The sequence below is a fragment of the Passer domesticus genome, chromosome 4 (genome assembly GCF_036417665.1).
Source record: "Passer domesticus isolate bPasDom1 chromosome 4, bPasDom1.hap1, whole genome shotgun sequence".
NCBI classification, from domain to species: domain Eukaryota; kingdom Metazoa; phylum Chordata; class Aves; order Passeriformes; family Passeridae; genus Passer; species Passer domesticus.
In genome coordinates this window covers 43,089,020-43,106,621 of record NC_087477.1, presented here as the reverse complement: position 1 = coordinate 43,106,621, position 17,602 = coordinate 43,089,020, and the positions used below count along the sequence as shown (strand labels likewise).

General features: G+C 43.2%; 1 protein-coding gene and 1 long non-coding RNA gene across 5 annotated transcripts in view; one reads left to right on the top strand and one right to left on the bottom strand.

The window, feature by feature from the left end:
• The window catches only part of GRIA2 (glutamate ionotropic receptor AMPA type subunit 2), an 88,633-nt gene extending 82,840 nt beyond the window's left edge, over nt 1-5,793 (bottom strand). For 3 of the 4 annotated variants that reach the window (XR_010361142.1, XM_064417484.1, XM_064417482.1), the window contains exons 1-2: nt 5,294-5,532; nt 4,831-4,971 (exon numbers count right to left, since the gene is read on the bottom strand). Coding sequence is in view for 3 of the 4 variants with exons in the window: in XM_064417484.1 (XP_064273554.1) it covers nt 4,831-4,971; nt 5,294-5,381 (229 nt within the window). In the remaining variant the exon portion in view is untranslated. Of the gene's footprint in view, nt 1-4,830; nt 4,972-5,293 lie in introns of all 4 variants that reach the window. The other variant, XM_064417483.1, reaches the window with a different exon arrangement.
• Nucleotides 5,794-5,813: 20 nt separating this feature from the next.
• On the top strand, nt 5,814-9,008 carry LOC135299093 (uncharacterized). The gene is made up of 2 exons (XR_010361146.1): nt 5,814-6,560; nt 7,280-9,008. It is a non-coding gene; the product is annotated as an uncharacterized LOC135299093 (long non-coding RNA).
• Nucleotides 9,009-17,602: the final 8,594 nt, after the last annotated feature.

Genomic DNA, 17,602 nt, shown 5'->3' with positions numbered 1-17,602 from the left:
ATTGGTTTATTTGTAAGCTTGATTGGCATATTTAAGGCTTGATTGCCAAACTACTCACAAACTACTATTAAACATAACTCACTTTCAGATTTGTAGGAGTAAAATATATATTTGTACTGTATTCCAAACTGCATGGTAAATTTTTTCAGATATTATGGACAAAATTATTTCCATAATCATATAATAAGAATTCGGAAAGTCAAGCAGGCAGGAGAAAACGGTTGGGTTTGTACCTGCCCACACTCTGGATCACGGCTGTGTGAAAATGGTCTGTGAGCCAGGCACAAAGATGCACAGCAGGGACAGCTCTGTCACACAATAAATACCCCAGGTTTCTTTATGAAGAACTCTTGGGAGTAGAAGAATGTTTAAAGTTTGCTACAGAGATCAATTTCGAGAGGAGAAATGTTTTGAAAGAAGAAAAATCACAGGAGGCTACATCCTAGTTTTATTGTATCATTTTACTGCAGAACTCATCTGATCCTCACCATTTTAATTACAAGGAGGCACAGAACCTATTTCACATCTGCTCACTGAGCCTGAGAAATGTCTTATAGTGAAAAGGAAATGAGAAGGACCAAGAATACAAATGAACTGAAACACAAGCAGCTAATAAATTCCTCCTTTCCTTAAAATCAGTTCTAATAATTTATTGTGAAATACGTTTAGGCTTGGTCCACAGTAATTTCAATTCAAATAAACACGTCTAAATTTTTTCCATCCTTCCCATTAAAGGATATTTATTTTTGCTTATGCTTTAAGCATTTTGCCAGCATATGCTATTTCTTTAAGAATGAAAGCTATAGCATTATATTCCAAAATGGTTGAGGAAACCTTTGCCATGACTCTCAAGTTGCAACATGCCAGATATTCATAGGTTTTCAAAGCTGCTGGTTGAAGATATAATGAAAGGATCTAAGGTTTATGCATGAATCAGCATCCCCTTGTCACAATGTCATGGTGCAGTGATCCCTGCAGAGCTGTAAGACTTGATTTAAAACAGCAAAGCTCAACACTGACTCTTGAGCCAGCAGGATTAAACATCCAAGACTGTACATATATAACCTCTGTGCTCAAACTACCATACAAAAAACTTGTTATCATTATGGCAGTTTTATAGTACTCTATAGGAACCCCTCTTTAAGTGACTCCAACATCCTCTTAATTCTAAAATACGTGAGAACACAATACAACTAGCCCTGAAGTTGTAGGTAGGCAGATTTAAGAGGAAAGGATTTAATCTTCATCACTTTCCTTCTTACTTGTTTTGACAGAATTAAACTTTCAAAAAATCTGCTATCGCCGATGGTCAACACTCCTTCAATTAGACTAGACTCAATTACACTGTGCTGAAGGACAATGAAGTCCAGTGGTCTGGATATGTTCCAGTGGATTGGATATGTTCCATTCTGCCCTGTGAATCGCCTCCCATGCCTTACCTTTGCTCCAGTTTGTTTGGTTTGTTAAACCAAACAAACAGAACCAAGGAGGTTCTGTTAGAATGAACCAAGAATTCTCATCTAGTGCTAAGCCCAGCCCACTTCTCTTGAAAGCTACAACTGCAGTCATGGCAGAAAACACTGCTCTTAATTGTGCCGTTACTCTGAAAAAAACGTGCACCACCTCTCAACCTAAACCACCAGGCTTCCTAGTGATGCTGACTTAACTGAGTGTCAAACTGCAATTAGATTCCAACAGCTACTCCCACTGACCTGTCAACACAGCAGTCCAACAAATTAAAGGGACAATTTTTATGGCTGCTTTTTGAATATAATTGAGTTGTGTTTCTTTCCCATGTAACATGAAAGTGGCCTGTCCACCTTAGTCAAAGTCTGTAGAATTGGGCCCAATTTGCTGTCATGCGACATCATGACACGATCTCTTGGTGTCGAGGTGAAATTCCCACTGAAGTGCAAGTCATTACATGAGTTAAGGCTACCTACTCCACTACACATCTACACCCATTTTTTGCCCACCTTTAAATGACTGAGTAGCATCACTGCTTGGAACATTACTCGGGGGTACGTGAAGTTTAGGAACCTAATTTCAAAGTAGTACCAGCAACACTGGTACATCTAAAAACCATTTGCTCCTTCAACACACTCCAAGCAAGCACCGAAAATTAGTTTGAAGAGTTTTACATATTTTTGCAGCAGGCTTTTTGTTTGCTTGTTTGTTTTTAAAGCAGATGGAGTAGTGTGCTGTTGCTCTGAAGCTACTGGGGGTGGGAGGGAGGCAGGCTGAACCCCAGTGGGATGGCACAGGGGACCCCAGGGGCTGCCAGCTGCCACCTGCAGGTGCCAGGTCGGGACCAGCGGGCAGGGCTGCACCCCACCTCTGCCACACCAGCCAGAGCTTCTGCAGCCTGAGCCACGGCTGGCTCAGGGGTTTAAATCAAGAGCCAAAATATTTCGGTGGCCAGTTTAGTGCAGGAAATGGTCACAATTTTTATTATGGTATAAGCCTGTACATTTCTGTGCAGGACAGTTGTCTTGCTGGAGTGAAACAGCCGGGTAAATACTGAAGCATTCTCAGATTCATATTATCCTACATTTTTGTGACCTTCTTTTACACCTGCATTGTTTCATAGTGCTGGTTTGGGGCACAGTGTTCTTTGAACACTGTTCCAGAAATTTAAAAAAAAAATAAAATAAAAAACCCCAAAAAACAACACCCCCACCCCAAAAAAAAAAACAACTTAACAAAACAACCTGCAGAATGTTCACTATTTCAAAAGAGAACAAGCATAGAGGGGACAAAAAGAGATGGATTCTTCTCAACCATTTTGCATGCAATGCTCTGCAATCAGCTCCTAAATTCTACTTCTTGTAAGCCAAATATGTGTCTCTGGAACTCCTTGTTCTCCAATCAAACCCTTCTGGAAAGGCAATCGAGGGGATACTGTACATATTTTTAGCACATGTTTCATTAGTCAATTAAATCCAATGCACAAGACAACTTGACTACATCATCAGTGGTAACTGAGGCGATCATAAAACAAGTACATTTTCATGTCTTAATTTGGAGCTCTTCGAACTGCTTGAATGTTGAAGCATGGGACAATGTTCAGACACAGGAAAATCTGACACATGGACGGCATCCATCTCCCTTCTGCTGGAAGCCTCAAAGTCCACCACTGCAGTCTACAGCTGACACATAGCATCTGAGTATTGTAAAAGTTCTCCATGAGAGACAAGAGCAAGGCTAGTATATGCACACAAATGCTGGCCAAAAGCATTTGATGGTCTTGGAGAAAAATATGTAACCTTTAGTTTCTCAAAGACAAGGTGACTCTGCTCGTCTCTACTGCTAGTAGAAAAAATCTGGTGCTTTGCAAAACGTGTTTTCAGGGTTTTGTTAATTTCACAGATTTGAGAAACATACTGTTACATTTTTGCAGAATGCCATGTAACTGCTACACTTACTTCATCAACAGTCCAAGCAACATCATCTTCAAGTACTGACCACGTGGGGTTCTGATTGCTACAACCCCCCATTATCTAAGAAAGCAAGAACTATCCAAGCACTTTGCAAAGATTAACAATTTAGCATTACTGTGGCTGATTACATGCTCTGATCTATTTTGCCTTCAGCTATGGATGCTATATCCTCCTACCCTCCCACATGCCACTGAAAGCTGCTTGCATTGAGCTCTTGCACCACCTATCCCAGCCTCTGTGTCAAGCCGCCCCTCTTCAGCACCACCGCACGGGGTAGCTGAATCGGGGAATAAAACAAGGTCGCCAACGGAGGGAAACTGCTCCCGCTGACAGCTAATCTCCAGATGCAGTGTCCCTTACGTCTTTTTCCCAGGAGGGCCAGGAGAACGCCTGGGGGGAGCGGGGCGCAGGGCGGGAGCGGCCGGCAGGACACCGAGCTGCAGCCCGCGCCGCTGCGGGACCTCCGGTTCGCCGGGACCGGGCACGGGCGGCAGGGAGGGCAGCGGGGCAAAGGCGAGCACGCCTCAGCGCCCTGGGGACGCCGGCCGCGGCTCCCCGCTCTCACCCCGGCACGGGCAGTGCCAGCCGAGCGTGGGCGCGCTGCGCCCGGCCGGCCCCGCCGCTCCGCGGGGTCACACGGCGCCCGCCGGCCGAGCCTCGGGAGGCAGGAGCGCGCACCGCTGCGGGACTCGCCGCCCGCCCGCCCGCAGGGGCTCATGCCTTCGCGCTACCGCCACCGCGCTGCCCCGCCCCGCATGTGCTCCGCGCCCCGCGGCACGCGTGCGGCCGGGCCCCGCCGAGCCGAGGGCGGAGCCGGGCATGGCCCCGCCAGGGGAACCGCGGAGGCGGCGGGCTCCCGGCGAGGCAGAGCGGGCGGCGAGCGCGGCCGCCCACGAGCGCTGCGTGCGGGGGGCGAGCGGGCGGCGAGATGGAGAGATGGAGAGATGGAGCCCGCAGCACCGCGCGGCGTAAAATGGCTGATCGCCCCCCGCCGCCCCCCTCGGCTGCTGGCCTGAGGGGGCCCCGCTCTGCCCGCGCCAGTAGCGAGGTGCTCCTCAGCCCGCGGGCAGCCTGGGGCGGCGGGGGAGCGCTGCGGGCAGCCCCGGGGCCGCGCAGCCTTACATAACGCGCGGGGGGAGCCGCCGGGAACCATCTTACACCTCCCGGAGGGCTGCGGGGGCGCACGGAGACCCCGCGCCCCGTCCGCACGGGGCCGGGCGCTCCCGCACCTGCTCGGCGGCGGGGCGGCTCCCCCCGGTACCGCGCCCCGCACACACCCCGCACCCCGCACACACACGTACCCCGCACACCCCCGCACACACCCCCGCCGCACCGCTGGCGGCCGCCCCGCCCCCGCCGCCACGGCAGGCTGGCAGCGCCCGCTACTCACAGGCGTTGGTGACGGCGAAGCTGTTGGCCACCTCCAGGTTGTCGATGTGGGGAGTCAGCCTGAACTCCGAGGTGGAATACTGAACCATCCCTACCCGAAACGCGCTGTACTCCTGATCGGCGCCCCTCGGGAACAGCCCCCCTGCAGGGAAACACACACGCGTCAGGCGGGCGGGGGCACCGGCGGAGCGGCGCCGGGGCCAGGTCTTTGCCCGCCGCGGGGCTGGGCTGGGCGCGGGTGCCGGAGCGCTCCCGGCCGTGGCTCCGTCCCGCGCCGGGGGGCGCGGGGGCCGGGCGCTGTGGTCGGGGAAAAGGCGAGGGGACCTCGCCGGCGCCCGGCGGGCACCGCGGTGGGACTGGGAGCGCGGCGACATGACAGGAATGCCCGAGTGACAGCGGCGGGGATGAGGGATCGGAAGATCCGCCGGGAGGAGAGCGGGGTCCCCCCAAATGCGGGCACCTACCGATCTGTATGCTGTTAGAATTGACCCCCCAGATCAGTCCCCACAACACAGGAGCCAGGAAGACAGAAATATGCATAATCTTTTGCATTTCCAGGAAAAGTAGAGCATCCACAAAGCCACGGAAACAGCCTTTTCTTCTTTTTCCTCCTCCTTCTCCTCCTCCTCCTCCTTCTCCTCCGCGGAGCGCGCTCGTCAGCAAATTAGATCCCGTGCGCTCCGGGCGAGCGGCCGGCGGGAGCAAGCGAGCCACGGGAGGGAAGGAACGAGAAGAGCCCCGCGGCGGGCGGGCGCGGGAAAAGCCGCTGTCCGAGGAGCTGCCGCTGCCGCCGCGGCTCCGGCGCTGAGCGGGATGGAGGTGCCGGCGCTGAGCGGGATGGAGGTGCCGGCGCTCCCGCTGCGCTCCCGCCGCCCGGCCCTGCCCTGCCCTCGCACGCGCTCGCCCGCGCTCCTCGCACTCAACGGGCGGGCGGCGCTCCCGGCGAGGCGGCGGCGGCGGCGCCTGCGCGGAACCGGCCCCGGCGGGAGCGCGCCCGGCGCGCCCCCCGCGCGCCGCGCCCCGCCCCTCCGCGCGCCCGCCCCGCCGGGTCCAGCACCGCGGACAGCGGCCTCGCTCCGGGAGACCCCCCGTGCACTCACTCGTTTATTTATTCATTTATTCATTCATTTATTTACTTCAGGATGCAGCCACCTCACAAGCGCACCTGAAGAGCAAATTTTGTTTTGTTTAGTTTTGTTTTGTTTCAGCTGCTGTACCCAAACCACAGACGTTAATATGCAGGAAGAGTTAAAGCCGTTCTGATACTTCATTTCCATGCATAATGGGGATTTTTTTTTCTTTTCTTTTTTTTTTTTCCCTTTCCAAGATGGGTTCCAGCTGTATTAGCTAGACATGCTATTTACTGCAAGCTAAATTTAACATTTCTCAGTTTGGCACGAAGTCTGTTGCTGTGCACCACACAGACACACACACATTTTATAGAAGAAAAGGCAGTGCAGCATTCCTGTGACCATGACAATGAATTTGCTACTAAGTAATGATTTTCTGGCATATTTTTTATTAACTTATATTTAGTTAACAATGCTGGGAAATATCCACATAGGAAAGGATACTGATCTTGCAATTAATTACCTTTCCTATTTTTTTTTCCTTTTTATTTTTATTACTATTATTAATTTTTTCTTCATTCTCTTTTCCAGGAGGAGGGTGTCAAAGCTTCAGGTATTCAGATGTCAATACGAGTACATATCCTGAACACATAGGAAGTTGGTAATTTTAGTCCCTTTACTCATTACTAATTCATGATGAGTTTTGTTTCATTTGAGTCATTTCACCAGGAAATCCTGTGCAAGCCTTTTTCTGTACTTGTCTCATCTTCTCTCTCTCACCCACAAAATGAGATGAGCCTGAAAAAGAGAGCAAGCTTTAACACCCGGAGCATAAAGCCCCTCTGGGCTTATCTGGCTGCAATGGCAGAGCTGCTACAGCCCTTCCTCACTTTTCCCCCCAGCCTGGTGTCTCCCAGAAGCCACATTTTGCTCTGCCTGGTAAAACCTACTGTTGAATTCTGTGAAAGGGGCAGGCAGCGTCACTGTGAGAATCCACAGATTAAGCTGCCAGGGGAAAGCTTCTATTCAGGTCATCCCCAGTGCATCCCGGACACTAAGATGTACAGATTTACTTTTAATAAATATTTCAGTGCAAAACTGCCAATCTTTAACAGAAGTATAGATAAATTATATGTTGTTTTTTTTTTTTTTTAACTGACATCTAAAGCATCCCCTTATGTATAAAAAATGAGATTAAAATGAAGGAAAAATCTCAAAGATCTGTGTATTTTAATATGTTATAATAAAACAAAAAATCAAATTTCCCTGTATACATTATAAATGCATAATAAAATAAAATATAAGAAGGATTTGGGTGATGCAAGACATAAAAATGAAACAATTGTTATTGATTTTGTAATGCATATTTTTCCATTTCAGAATTGTGAGCATTTACATATGTGAATGTACTACTCCAAATTTGTATCATCACATCAGAACATGTAGGAAAAAAGAGTCAGACTATGTGGCCATATTCCACTGTTGGTGTGACAGGGAAAAATAGAAGATTTCAACTGATATGAGTAAGTAAAAAAGGACAGCATGGGCGAGTCAATCACCAAGGAAACAGTTCAATCAGAATTTAGTAATAGTGAAAAGTGTCGATAATAAAAAAAGTCTTCTTCAACTCTCTATTTTTTATAACAATCCTATGCTAATTGAAAAGATGCAATTGGGCAAAGGAGAAAAAAGAAATTTATAGGTGATAGTAATTTATGACCATGTACTAAGAATAGATATGCTCATTATCACTGTGCATGAGAAAATCAGACTACATTACTGGGAACCACATTCAATACTTTTTTCTCAAGGGAAAAGAATCTTGCAAGACGTAAGTAAAGATTCTGTTCTTAAAAACAGAAGATTATATTCTTATATGCATTCTTCTGAATCTATGAAAGGAGCTCATATAAAAATGCATTAATTCAGAATGTGAACAAAGCATCAGTGGGGAGACTTTTAATAATAAGCATCCATCACTTGTTGAAAGGAACATAGCAGTGCAATAATAATGAAAACAATGGCAGATGACAGAAGTCCAGATATCAAATAATAAGATGTCAGACCCCTGAAAAGCCGAAGTGCTTAATCTTGATTCCATAGAACTCCAAGAGAGGTTTGCTACTTACTGCAAAGAATCATGGCTATACTTGATTTAACAATTTAATATTGTCTAATGGATATTCTGAATGTAAGGTAGAAGTTGGTGAGAAAGTTGAAAAGAGCTGATATATGTGCTAATCAGAAGTATAATTTATCAGGAATACATTTCCTCTGCAATTCATTCTGGCACAATCCTGGTTGAGACAGTGGCTGCAGCTCAACTAAATGTTCATATGTTTCATCAGTTGAATACAAGATGCAGAAAGAAACTTGGAAAAGACTGAAGAACTGAAAAATTTTGCCTTGTGCTCAGAAACATTTAGCGATCACTCCATATACTTTCCAAAAAATAGTTCAGGAATGGCTTGATGACATGGATACATGCTTCAGGAAAGCCACTTAGACAATATAAAATGCTTGAGGAGATGGATGGAGTAAAAAACTGAGTTGTTCAATGCTGACATTGATCACATTCCAATTAGAAATAAAATTTATCTTTTGTTTTGCTGTTTTAATAATGTGTCATTGACCTTGCAGCCACATGCTGAGCAGTTTAATGAAAACAGTCAAAATCAGGTTCTTCTAAAAATCCTAGCTGAAAAAAGTTAAATTCTGAGAAAGTCCTTGGCAAGAGCTCAGACTAAATAGTTATAGTAGGCTTTCTGGATTTTTATCATATAAATTTTTGGGGTTTATATTCACAACTATTTTCTATATCTTCTTCTTTATCAAAAAATCTTAAAATGTGCAGATTCATTAGGATGCAAAAATGATGTACCAACATATGAATCCTTTGATTCCATGGGTTATCAATAAATACTTCCCTTCAATAAAGATTATTGTCTTTGGATTTTTGAGATCTGCAGAACTTTTTCAAATACCAGTAGGCGTAAATGAAGAGGAAACACAAATGAAGGTTCCAAATCTATTTTGAAGTGTGCAGTCCCATATGTTCACTCTGGATCTCCAGAGTCTTTTTAAAAATAAAAAGTATGTCCTGATCTTTCATGCTCGCTCTGCCTCCTGTTCTCATTAGCAAACACGTACTGTTCCCATTAACAGCACCCACACCCGGGGAGGACATGTTCTGAGGAGTAGCTTAGGCTACCTTCTCTTACATGACTTTGATGATAGAAAAAGCAACATCATGACCCTTCTGGCACAACTGATGTAAAATAATTGGTAATAACCATACAGCTTTCACTTCCCTTTGCTGTGCTGTGACAGTGCAGTTTGTTACCATGTTAGCTAACTGTTATGAGAAATTTATAGCAATTTGGGATTTACTTTTTTTATTCAAGCTACTTCTGTTCTTTCTAATTGCAGGAAATTTTATATTTATTTTGCCAATAAAATCACTTAAGTATATGCTAAATAAACTCTGTGTGTGGAAAATCTGCTATAGATTACTTCAATTTTTTCTACTGAGATTATAGAAAATTACATTATTAAGCCTCTGGAAAAACATAAAAGGACCACTTTCAGATTTGACTATGCATGCTAAATCCCTGATTCTTGTCTGGAAATATCTTTCTTTTTCTTCCAGTGGTACAATAAACTTCCATGGCTTTGTCTCAGACCCAAGGGATACATTTCTTATTCCTGTCCTAATTTTTCCCCTGCCTACCTGCTACTTCTCTTCTTCTTTGCCCTCTCCTTTCCTGGCTGATTTCCATCTGGTTTTCGAATGCATTGCCATCAGAATCTCCTTTTTTCTACAGTTATTTTGATTTTACCCTCATATTTTACTCCCCATTCCCTCTGTGGAGCACAGGTAACTGAAATGTGTTGGACTGTTGCTTTAGACTATAATGGCCAGCCTTGATCCTCTCTTTTTTCATCTACCACCTCTTCCATCTGTTCCACAAGCAATGCCAGCCTTGACTTCACTTTTTTTTTTTTATTCTCATCATGTTCTTATTCCCTTTTTCATGCCAGCATCTATATTTGAAGTATCAACTCTACATCCATATTTCAGGTCAATTCCTAATCACTGAAATTCCTCTTTAGCCTTGCATCTTTTCTGTCACCTGTGAGAAATGTACTACTTGTTATTCAGAGTGAAAAGCCTTTTGGAGATGATGAAGACATCAGATCTCATATACCAGTGGACTGCTCCCTGCTGAGATATGGTACTTGTCAAATCCCCAGTACTCGTCAAATCACCTCTCCATCTCACTTACCTGCATTCATAAACAACACACTAAAATGTTAAAAGGCAAATACAAGCTGACAAGAATGTTATAATCTGCTCTCTATTGACATATCTGGGGTACACTTCTAGTGTTAGTCTCTAATTTCTACTAACTTGTGACTTAGACCTTTTTTCTGTTAAAACCAGGTGTTTTTCCCCTCAGCCATCACAGAACTGTGTGGTAATCCCACATCTTCAGAATCCCAAGCAATAATACTGAGAAGCAGCTCTGGATCTACAAATTACAAACAGATTGAAACCCAAGGCTAGAATGTGCCAGTGACAGTAAAACCTCTATACACGTTTGGTCAGATATTGCTCTGCACTTAAATTTATGAGTATTGTAGGAAGTTGATTGTGTATTGTAGTGGGTATGCAGAAGTAATATTTTGAACAAGGACATAGGACAAATACCAGGCCAATGGGAAATGGACTGTGTAATGATCATTCTCAGGGTGGAGAAGATGTCTTCTCAGTTTAATGTTTTATTCATACATAAAAATTATTCATAACATATATACTTACTCCATTTACCTCCAGAAACATGGAGAAATCAGCTGATTTTTTTTTAAATTTGAACCTGTTACAAAGCTGATGAGCATCAGAGATTTGACTTCTTTTTGTATCCTAACAGGTAAAATTAGTTCGTGAACACTGAACATTCATAAAGAATGGAAGTTCTCCCTCTGGTTTTCCATGCTACACCACTACAACACTACAATTTGCTTTATGACCTTGCACAGGATTCAGGGCAGTGTTCACATAAGCTTTGCAAAGATGCTTCCTACCACAGCAGAACTAACTGCTAAACTCCATAATCCAGAGAAGACAGCTTCTCATAACATTCCACACTGCAGGAGTGAATCTCTCCTTCTTGTCTGGAATGCTTTCTGTATGACCTTGTTCACATCCTTTGCACTTTGGCTTTGAGGCCAAGAGCTTTTTGAACAAGCAGGAAAGCTGCAGTGACTACACCAGTGCTAATCCTGCTTTTGGGCTGGGGACCAAGGCAGCCAGGGCCAAATCAGAGGAGGCGGAACGGGCAGTGTGTCACCTCCTTCCACGCCTTGGAGCTGGGGAGCCCCATTCCAGGCTGCTCAGTGGAGCACACACAATTTGGCCAGCTGTCAGTGTGGGGAGACGTATGAAGGAAAGAGGCTGCTTTGCTGCTCCCTTCACAGTAAAACAGAGCAAAATTCACTGCAGTCACCAAGGGAGAAAGCTCAGTTTTTCTTCTTCAAAAGGGTGTTTCCCTTTAGAACCTTACAGCAGCATCAGAAGGCACGCAGGCATCAGGTTCCACTTGCCCCATTGCCACTGGGCACAGCCACAATGGCTGTACACCAAACTGGCAGTGTAACAGGTATTAATGTGTCCACACGTAACTGAGAATTAGGGCATAGATTCATTCATAAGCACATTGTGCTAAGCTGCAATTTTTTTATTTTTTATTTTTTAGTTTTGCTTTTAAAAGTGAAAAAGCTTCAGAAACCTCCTTTTAAAAAGAAAGATGTTCATGATAAGGATTTTGTTTAAAAACGATTATGCTATTGCAATGCATTTTATTTATTTAATAATTTTATAATTTTTTCAGGGCTTCTGTCACTTGGAAAATAGAGTAAAATTTAAGTTATAGTGAATAGGAGTTTAAACACCTATCAGTCAAACAGTCCCTATTATGTTTTTCATTAAAAATCAATCAAAGAAAAAGCATCAAGCAAATGTTAAAATAATTTATTTTATGACACAAACAGAGAAGCGACAAATTGTTTCATAAATTATACTATGGAGTACAAGCACTTAGCAACATTAAAAATAAATTAAATTGGAGGAATAGATAGAATTGCATGAGACAAGATAATAATCCCTTTCTTCAGGAAATATCCAAAGGATAGAAAATTTTTATTTTGTCCAATTACCCATTGCAGACATTTTACACTATATTTTTAAAAACCACATCAGAAATAGGACATAAGATTAAAAGGATTTCTGTGATTTGAAACATCAGCACTCCTATCCTTATCATTATGATCTTTCCACAATGGAAATTTCTTTTGGGTTCACCATTTACCTTTTTGACATCCTTTTTTTTTTTTTTTGGTGTCAAGAAACAGCTTGCTCAAGTTAGCATGGAAATATATAGAGCTGTGCTCAACAAAAGTTTATTTTTAGTTCTGAAAAACCACTTCAGATGTTCAGTCCCAGAACTAGTTCACAGCACAGATATTTTTGCTTTCACCTCTGCATTGGCATACCCTCCCAGAGATTAGTTGTGATAGTGTGGTGTTAATGGCAAGCTTTTACAAAAGGAAAAAAAGCCAAACCAGAAACATAAGACAAAACCAAATAATTCTTATGAGGCACTTAATTTCACACTTTGGACTACAAATAAATCTACTTCATAGTAAATATGCGGAAAATAACATTCTGCTAACTGCACACTAGTTGCTATTATTATAGGGTTTAATAGACGAGCTTATAGCAGGAAAATTTCTGCTTATAGAATTTGTGGTATTAAAGACAACCTAAACAATGCTTGCATGTATTTACTGAAACTTCATTGGTGTTGTACTGTTATCTTATAGCTATTAATTGCTAGTCATTGTTGTGGTCTGTGGAGTTATCATTTAGCCTGAGACTGACCTTGCTCCTTGCTACTTGCATTACCCTTGATGAGATGTACGCATGGAGGTGATGTGCACACATGGCTGGGTTCTGAACAATTCCAGATTTCTGGCTTCCTTTCACTACAGGGACACATACACAGCACAATGAATGAGGGAAGGCATGGAAGGCTCGAAAAGAAAGAGATGAGCTGGTGGGGTCTCAAAGGCAGTTCAAAAATTATTGTTAACAACAGGAACCTAACCTTGGTCTTGGAAATGTCACTGGCATAAGTCTACATAAGTAACAACGAAAAAAACCATGGCCAGAGAGATGATTTATGCCACAGCTAGGAATATGTGGGACAATGACAGGGATACATCCTCTCTCCCAATCCTGGCTGTACCTGACCTGTCAGTACCAGCTGTAGCTACTGTGACAATAGCATTAATGCCTTGCTGTTAAATTAAGCAGATCTTCTGATGCTATCCAATGAATTCATTTTCTATAACTGAAACTATAAAAATGCCTTTGCTGATTGTATCTGACACAAATAAGAGCACAGAAAGGCATTTTCTGCAGGAGAACTCTCACAAACATTTGCCTTTATTCTGCTGGACTCCCTGTGGTTTTAGTGGCACTAACAAAATAGGACCTTAATTTTAGAGGTTGGTCAGCTGTAGCAAATAAACGTCAAAGGCGATGAAATGAGCTTACACAAAACACACAAGGCCTTTAGAAAAAGCTAGAGAAACATAAAGAGATCAAAAACTTATCTCCTGAAACGTGTATCCAGAATCATCCAGTTCTTACTGATGTTTTCATACTAGAATGGTAGCAAAAGTTCAGATTTTCTTCACAGCAAGAAGCATTCAGTTATTTGAGGCAGTTAAGAAAAATCGCAGATCACACCAGCACTCCAAGCACTACTGGTGAACAAGATAGCAGATTGCAATATTGCTTCTTTGCTTGCTTCTTGCAGCACTGCACATAAAAGTCTGTAGAAAAAAATGTTATGCTTCAGAATGGAATTCTCTCAATTCATCATCTGATTATTTTATAATTTTATTAATTATAGCTCATCTCAATTCAGTGCCTCATTAGATGAACAGACAATTTGGTGTTATTGACAAATGATTGTGTGATACATATGAATAATCAATTACAGTAATACTCCATGAAATGAAAGTGAAGTGAAATAGATTGAAAATACCACCCTTCATGGGCTCCTGCAAATTTTTCTTTTTGAATGTCAACAATGAAAGACAAACTAGCAATAAGCAATCCATGGGTCAGAAAGACTCGTGGCACACACTTTAAACTTCCTGTCTAGGAACCAGTCCCCAGGTGATTCTATCTACACTGCTTTTGGATTACATCCTTTAAAGGCAGATAGCATTGCCTGACAGGAACTTCCCACCTCAAGGATTTAGCTAACAAACTTCCAGAAACATATCCATATTTTACTGTACCTCTTTTATTAATTCATTTACTAGTAATTGACTTAATATGCCTATCAATTACTATTGATCATTACTAACATAATGAGCTAATAAAATACTGGATACCAACTAATCACACTTTTTCTTTAAAGGAATGAACTTACTGTAGATTCTATATGACAACACTGGCTTTGAATTTGTAATTGAAGGAGCTATTTCAATATGTGACTTGAGTATCCAGTAAAATCCTTGAAAAGATTATTTTGGGAAGTATGGAAAAACAACTGTAGGACAAGGCAGTCATTTGGCACAGCCAGAATGGCTTCACGATGGGGAAGTCTTGCTTGTGATGAAGGTGGTGATCACCTACGTGATGAAGGAAAGCCAGTTGATGTAATCTTTTGGACTTAACAAAAGTTTCGATATTGTCTCTCACAGGATCCTTCTGGACAAAACATCCAGCATTCATCTGGATAAAGACATCACGTGATGGGTGAGCAACTGGCTCAGAGGTCAGGCACAAAGAATTGGGAGACATCAGGCTGGCAACTTGTCACTAGTGGGGTTCTGCAGGGCTCCACTCTAAGCTCAGTTCTCTTGAACATGGCAATTATCAACTTGGACACGACTCAAAGAAATAATAAGTAAGTTTGTTGAGGCCACTGAACTGGGAGGAGCTGTTAACTCCCTCAAGGACAGAGAAGCCCTTCAAAGAGGCATTCAAAAATTAGAGAGATGGGCAGTCATCAACTCTGTGAAGCTTAAGGGCAAGTGCTGGATTCTGCATGTGGGATGGGGCAACCCTGGTTGTGTGTATTGTAGACAATGAAAGGCAGATCAAAATGCTGGAAAGCCGTGCTGTAGAAAGGGACGTGGGGATCCTGGTCAATGAAGTAGTGTCATTGTGCCCTGGCAGCTGGAGGGCCAACCTCTCCTAGAGGGTATCAGGCACAGCATCACCAGCTGGGCAAGGGAGGGGATTATCCCCACTCTGCTGTTCACTGGGACAACCTCACCTTGAGTGCTGGGGGCAGTTTGGGGCTCCACAATATAAAAAAAATGCATTGTTAGAGAGTCTCCAAAGGAAGGCCATGTGGATGGTGAAGGGCCTTGAGGAAAAGCCATATGAGGAGTGGCTGAGGTCACTTGGTCTGTTCAAGTGAGAGAGAACCTCATTGCAGTTACAACTTCCTTGCACAGGGAAGAGGAGGAGGGGGCACTGATCTCCTCTTTCTGGTGACCAGTGACAGGACACAATGGAAGGGACTGAAACTAAGTCAGGGGAAGCTAAATTTGGATACCAAGAAAAGTTTCTTCATGGACAGGGTGACTGGGCACTGGAACAGCTCCTCAGGGAAGTGGTCACAGCACCAAGCCTGACAGAGCTCAAGAAGGGTTTGGACAATGCTCTCAGGACACATTGTGGTCCTCTTGGGGTATTCTGTGCAGGGTCCAGAGCTGGACTTGATGACTTTTGTGGGTCCCTTCCAATGCAGAATATTCTATGATTCTGTCATGATTTATATCCCATGGCCCACATAGCTCACTCTGTGCCATGGCAGGGGATGATTTATTTTACAGGGAACTGGAAAAATACATGGTTTGATATGGATGCACTTTGCAAATGCTTGCCAAACAAAATAATATTAATAATAGAAAGGGAAAATACTGGTAATTTATTAAATCCTGACATACCATTTTCAAGAAGGCTTAGTCCTAGGAATGCCATTATATTAAATATAGATATTGATGCTTGTGCATATTAAATTATAAATGGATAAATATATCATTTTAAAAGCTACAACTTCTTCCTTTGTTTCTCTGCAGAGTCTTCTGGGGAATTTGGATCCAAGTAAGGAACTAGGAACTATGAGGTTATTTTAAGAATCTTTTTAGATATCAGAAAGAAGTAATATTAAAGGAAAGAATGCATGCATGCATGCAGTGGATTCTCCTCTGACAATAAATCAGAAAGAACTACAGTGGAAAGCCAATGTAGATGAAGGGGAAGATCAGGCACTTGAAATCAGTCAGACGACTTCCAGAAATGTTAAGACTGGGAGAAGACAAATAGGCATATCACTATTTTATGCCACTGAATCTATGATTAATAGCAACTGAAATACTTTTATTACAACTTGTGTGCATTATATAGTGCCTTAAGGCATTGCACAAGATATAGCAAGATAATACTTTTTGCCCCAGCTACATCATACCTAAACAAAAGGCCCTTGACACAACAGAAAGCCACCTTATTGTCCTCTGTCACTTGGTGCAGAGGAATGGAAGAAAATAGAGGAAATAATCTGCCAAATTTGCAGTGGAGACCTGGGAAGGGACACTTGGCTCTGCCAAGTATTGTGTTTAGCTGCAGAGCACCACGTGCGATGTGCAGACTTGGGCTGTGCGCAGAGCCGTGCCCCAGCCAGGGCCTGTGTGCACTCAGCCAACAGCAGCCCTCCTACTGCTGGGTCAGAGAAGAAATAATTCCATTGAATGAATTCTTCCAGCAGGAACTGGCTGAAAGAGTGTATTAAAGGAGAGCATGACAGCTGTGTGCAGATATGAGGTCAATATGGACAAGACTACCTGGTCTATTTCATAAAGGTTTGGTTTTTATTTTCATCTGAGAAACGAAAACTGTTGAAAGATTAAATGCTGTCCTATCTTTTCAACTGAAATCTCCTTTCAGACAAAATAATTTATTCCAATTGTCAAAGCTCATCAGACTCTCTGTGTGAGTCTTGCATAAAGGGGTTTATTCCTGGGTTTATTCCTGGCTGTTTCATTTGCACACTCCATGAAATTTTTTTCCACCTATTTAATTTCATCAAAACTTTCTTCACAGACGCTAGCAAATTTGCTGCAAGAGCACTGTAATGTGAAATACACTATCTCTTCCTTATGTTCCTGTGGGAAAAAACAGGGTAAACCACAATATATTTTAATAATTAGTATGCTTAGAAAAATATCCATTTTAAAATGCTGTTCCTGAAATAGGAAGAATATGGAGGCATAGGACAAATAATGCAATAAAGCCATGCTTATGGGTAACAGATAATAAAGTACTGACAGCTTGGATATGCACTTGCTGTTTAAAATCTCCCATGGTAAATTTGTAACAATCGCTATTCTACAGTAGTGGTGTAGAATACTCCCATGAATCTGCAGAGCCTGGGTATATTATTATGGTACCAACATTGTTATTTCTCTCAAGAAAGTGCTTCTCTGTTGCAAGAGAACTCATCAAGTGTTGAATGTGATGAACATGTTACTGCAAGGGCACAGAGCTTGGGAAACATAGCTGTGTTTTCCTCTGGCTGGTTTGCTTTGAATGCAGCTTTGAGTACAGGGCAGGTC